Consider the following 5,320-nt stretch of genomic DNA (forward strand, 5'->3'; position numbering starts at 1 on the left):
TAGAAAACTGTTCCTGTTCAGTGTCAACGTTTTTATTTCTTTTGAAATCTGTACTTATGTTCCTCAGTGACATAAATGGTGGCTTTGAGAGTGGAATTCTGAAGAACTAATGGTCTGTCTGTGGAAGCTATATTTCTTCCTTGACTGTTATTCAACTCATCAGGCACTTGGATTCGGGAGCTATTCCCACTGCAGGAGGCTATAGTCCTCCCCTCAGGCTGGGAGGTGACAGGCACATGAATTTGTGTTTTCCAGGCTGCTCCACCATGAAGGGTCCAAACGCAATGAGTGGCCCGAAGGGAGGCTCATTGACTGTGCAGTGTCACTATGACTCAGGGTGGGAGAACCACTACAAGTGGTGGTGTCGAGGGGCTGTTTGGAGCACCTGCAAAATCCTTGTTAGAACTACTGGATCAGAGCTGGAGGTGAAGAAGGACCGCATTTCCATCAAGGACAATCACACAGACCTCATGTTCACTGTGATCATGGAGAAGCTCAGGGAAGACGATGCAGATGTTTACTGGTGTGGGATTGAGAGATTTGGAACTGACTGCGGAGTCGAGGTTAAAGTGTCAGTCAGCCCAGGTAAGAGAGTGCACCTGCTCTGTCCTGGTCCCTGAAGGCTCTCTTAGGTGACTGAAGTGTGGGAAGACCAGAGGATGGTCAAGCCGTGGGGTGTCATTGAACCTCACTGTCTAGTTGGAGTTGATAGGGCTTCTCTTCCGGGGCCTGTCATGGCTCCCAGGCTCTTCCAGGATGGAGTGAAGCCTTTCTGGGCACATTTTCTTCTCTGCACAGCTCGGTCTTTTGCCCACAGAGAATAAGGCAGTGGTCCCCAGTTTCAGGCCATGGGCCAAAAGGACCCCTTCCGTGAGATGCAGAGATCCCAATCCCTGCCAGATCTTTCCTGGGATGTGTGGTGCCTAGGTGTGGCTGCTCTCTGGAGTTCTGGGCTGGGACTTCATTGCTCCCCACCCCATCCCATATCCAACCTCGAGGGAGGCAGAGGCCCAGCATAGCTGGGTTGCTGTGATCAATTCTAAGGTTTGGAAAGATCCCCACAGTCAAACAGCTGCCCTCCTGGTGCCTGAAACCCCACTGTGCAACATTTATGAATTTGGACCTAATGATGTTCTCTTCCTAAGTCCTTCTAGAAGGCAAACATTCCTCAGAAGTTCGCTTAGAAGTCCCAATGCCTTGGGTGGAGTTTATCTGTTAGGTTCTGATTCTGCTGACTCTTGGACAGGCAGCATGGTCTCTTGGGACACTTGGGCCATCAGTCAACAGACCCCCACCACACCTGGCCCTGTAAGGCATGCTACAGTTTGCAAAGTGCAGTGTGTGTATTATCTCACTTCATCCTTACAATACTCTGGAGACATGGCTAGCCACATCTTATAAAATTAATAACTTGTCCAAAGCAAAGGCTCTTCTGAACATCATGATTTTGTTTAGAACCAGCTGTGACTGGTTCTAAATACGGTTGGAGAGGGGGCATGGACTGAAGCACTGTCATAAACGATGGATTTGTTTCAAATCCAGGTGAATTCCAGTCACCCTTGTCCTGAGGCTCTTCCTGGGCCCCCTCCAGTCCTCCCAGGGCCTGATCAAAGTCCTCTCTGCACCTGAGGCTCTTGAAGCTCCTAGAGGCTGGGGATGTATGAGAGATCCAGGTTACAACCCCCTCCTCATAGCCCTGCTCCAGAATTCTCAGGCCAGGGCAACCTCTCCAAGGCTCAGAGCCTTGTGCAGGGTTGGGTGGGTCAGCAGGCAGAGTGATATTTAATCTGGTCTGTGTGCCAAGCACCAACTACAGTGTGGACCACTACCACCTCCTCCACCACCACATTTACAGCACCAGCCACCCCAGAAGAGATCACAGGCTCTATGACCAGCTACCTCTCTGATGACAGGTAAGCTAGCTCAGATGCTGCTGTTCCCTGTGACCCACTTGGGGGAACCCTTTATCATCCCTGGTCTCAGTTAGAGCTTGGGCTCAGACCCTCAGGCTCCTTTGAGTGGATGAAGGGTCCAGGGGCCTTTCCCAATTGCTCTCAGGCCACACAATGTCCCATCCTGGAGGTCAGCGCAGTTGGTAGGTTTGTGGGTTGTTTCATTCATTCATTCATTCACCTCCCCTTTACTGAGTTAACATCTGCCTAGCAGGCACTGTGCTCAGTTTGGTGTTCCTTGATGCCTGTCTTCCTCCTGTGTGTGTTTCTGTGTCTGTTCTGTTCCTTTTATAACTCAGAAGTGATTAGATTTATAACCCAATCTACTAGGTATGATCTAATTAACATAACAAAGAAAACCCCATTTTCAAACAGGATTTCAGTACCTATATTTTTGGGCATAATTCAGTCCGTAATAAAAGGCAAATTTAGAAGCAGAGACTGGTTTTAAGAGCCCCTTTAGCTAGTAGACACATCAGAACTATCTTGTGGGACCCTTCTCTCCTTGTTTCTGTCTTTGAGGGCACCAGGAGTGAGGTGCCCCTTCCATGTGGGATAGGGCCCAGAGGCAATAGGTGGGCCCTATGCACAGAAGCCTCCTCCTGCTGTTTCCAGGCGTAAGACCAATATGCTCAGAATCCTTCTTCCCCTCGTCTTTGCTGTGTTTCTGCTTCTCTTGGTGGTGGCCTCACTCGTGGCCTGGAGAATGATGAAGCAACAGAAGAAAGGTGAGAGGACCTGGTTGAGGCTGGGCTGGGGCTGGGGTGGGTGGGAGTGTGTGAGGCTCATGGACAGGGTTGTCCTCCAGGGTCCTCTGGCCCAAGGGATTACCCACCATTGTTGCAAAGGTTGTCAACTGGCTGTCCCAGGACTTGGGGTAAGGGGAGCCCAGGAACTTGTAGGTGAGCCCCAGAGGGTTTTGGTCCTAGCCACCTGATCTACACATCACTGCCTTTGCTTCTGTCTGAGCTAGCTCCCTCTCTGTTTTCTGGTTTCGGCTCTTAGTGATAGACGTGGCAATGGCCTTAGGCAGACGGCCCAGCTAGGGTACTTGAATACTTCCGTAGACTCTGTGTGGTTGCCAGGGAGGTACTGAGTTGACATGAGGGGCAGGGAGGCACACACACACACACACACATGAGTGGATGGACACACATGCACACTCAAGTGAGCATGTACCAATATATGTGCATGTACAATCATGTTTGTGGACTGCACACACACTCAGTCCATGTACACACACAGATGCATGTATACAGTGCATGTACACACACACACACAAACACATGCACATGTGCACACATGTACATGCATACACACACATACTCATGTTCACACACACACACACTCACACATAAGACTGGGCTGTCTGCCTATGTCCGTCACCACCTCTTCTGCCAAGAGCTGAAATTGGAAATGGATGTGTGTACAAGGTGTACACAAGCATGCACACACACATGTGTGTGTGTACACGCTAGCCCACTCCTCTAGGTTTTATCAGAAGGGTTGATTGTGACTCCCACTGTGTTTCCTCTCCTATCTCCAGTCCTTTCTTGGGCCGACTCACTTGCTCTTTGGGGAAGAGTCTTTTGGCTCATAAGCCTGCACTCTGAAGTTGTGCCATTTGGTCCCAACCCAACCTTTTTCCTGTCTTGCTTCACATCCACGCTTTCACAATCACCCCACCCCAAACTCACTGGAGTCTAAGCTCTTATAGAGCCCCTTCACCACTCCTCTCTCTTCACAGGAATCTGGGAATAGAAGGGGCCTGACTCTCACTCATCACCTTTTCTCCCAAATATGTCCATGACCCGAGTTCTAAGTATTTCCTGTTCTTCCCATAACCGTCGTCATTGTTGTTAGGTGCTGTTGAGTCGGTTCCAACTCATAGCAACCCTGTGTACCACAGAACAAACCACTGCCCAGTCCCGCACCAGCCTCCCAATGCTTGCTGTACCTCAGTGCATTTGTAGTCACTGTGTCAGTCCATCTCGTTGAGGGCATTCCCCTTTTTCGCTGACCCTCCACTTTACCAAGCATGATATCCTTCTCCAGGGAATGGTCCCCGTTACTAGAAACTAAAAATGCAAGAAAACCCTCTTTGTTTCTTTGTTGTCCCTAAAGCAGGGGGGTGACAGGGAAGGGCCAAAGGGCAGAAAGAACACAGGAACTGGCAGGGACCTCTAAACGAGTCTGTCAGTTCACGTCGTGCCGACCCAGTACGCACAGCCTTGGAGGCAGCTTGGAGTGGCCTTGTCTCTGTGACAGCATTCCTGCCTGAGCAGCCATGAGTCAGCCTCAGCCAAGCCCCGGTACAAGGAAAGGCAGTCCCAGCCACCCAGCCGCTCACAGCCCACTGACGATGCACTAGAATTCAGTGGAGTGAAAGCGACGAGGAGACATAAGTCAAGGGCCTTCTGGGTAACCGGGGAATGAAGGTGTGACTCTCAGTCCACTCCTAGGGTATGGAGCCAGCACAGAAACGGCACCATGAACAGAACCTCAGGCAGAAGCTACAGGCTGACACTGGGATGTGTAGAAGACTCAGTCCCAGAGGACTGGCTGCCTGGCAGGGCCACCCAATCAGCAGGGGCATGGGTCTGTGATGTGGGGAGCATGGGGGAACCCAGAGAGGTTGTGACCAATGTCACATAGGCATCATCTGAGGAGTCAGAATTAGAACCAGGTCTCCCATCTCTGTGCCTGGAGCCTCATTCATCTCTTTATCTCTGCTTTTATTTCCCCAAGAGACTCTTGGGGGTGGGCTTTCTAATTCTGGGTTGTGCTTTCTTTCAGCTTCTGGGACATCCTCAGAGCAGGTAAGTGAGTCCTGAGACCTGGCCAGAGACAACAGTTGGCGCTTGCCCCTCCTTCCTCTTTCCTGTCTCCCAGGAGCAGAGAGGTCCCAACTACGTGCCCATCTTCAGGGTTTCCACATCCTGTGACACTGGAGGGGGGCTTGACAGGAGACGAGGCCTAGAAACCACCAGAGGGAGGAGGGTTGGGAGGGGCAAGCGTGGAGGACTGAGAAGTGGGAGCTCAGAGGGAATTGGGAGAGAGGAGGCCCACGGAAGCAGAGAGGTCCGTGCCTTTCAGTCGATGAAGGACCTGTGCTTATGTGGGGCCTTGTGACCTGACCACCCATCCTGTTTCCTCTCCCAGGTGCTCCAGCCCCTGGAGGGTGACCTTTGCTATGCAAACTTGGCCCTGAATCATACTGGTCCTCTCTCGGCCTCCTCCCAGAAAAAGGACTCCAGGAAGTCCGCCTCCTCTGTTCGGGCCAACCAGGTGGAAGTGGAGTACGTCATCATGGTGCGTCCTCAGTAGTGAGTCCCCAGGGTGTACCCCCCTCTGATGAACAGGTAGAA

The 5,320-nt window shown here is 51.5% G+C and overlaps 1 protein-coding gene across 1 annotated transcript in view; it reads left to right on the forward strand.

The window, feature by feature from the left end:
* Positions 1 to 284: 284 nt before the first annotated feature.
* Positions 285 to 5,320, forward strand: part of CD300LF (CD300 molecule like family member f) — a 5,588-nt gene continuing 552 nt past the window's right edge. The window contains exons 1-5 of the mRNA XM_007959877.1: positions 285 to 585; positions 1,856 to 1,913; positions 2,568 to 2,680; positions 4,749 to 4,771; positions 5,115 to 5,264. Coding sequence (XP_007958068.1) covers positions 285 to 585; positions 1,856 to 1,913; positions 2,568 to 2,680; positions 4,749 to 4,771; positions 5,115 to 5,264 — 645 coding nt within the window. The remainder of the gene's footprint in view (positions 586 to 1,855; positions 1,914 to 2,567; positions 2,681 to 4,748; positions 4,772 to 5,114; positions 5,265 to 5,320) is intronic.

This window comes from Orycteropus afer, unplaced genomic scaffold, assembly GCF_000298275.1.
Source record: "Orycteropus afer afer isolate SDZICR_OR568_19922 unplaced genomic scaffold, OryAfe1.0 scaffold00018, whole genome shotgun sequence".
Classification (NCBI taxonomy): Eukaryota; Metazoa; Chordata; class Mammalia; order Tubulidentata; family Orycteropodidae; genus Orycteropus; species Orycteropus afer.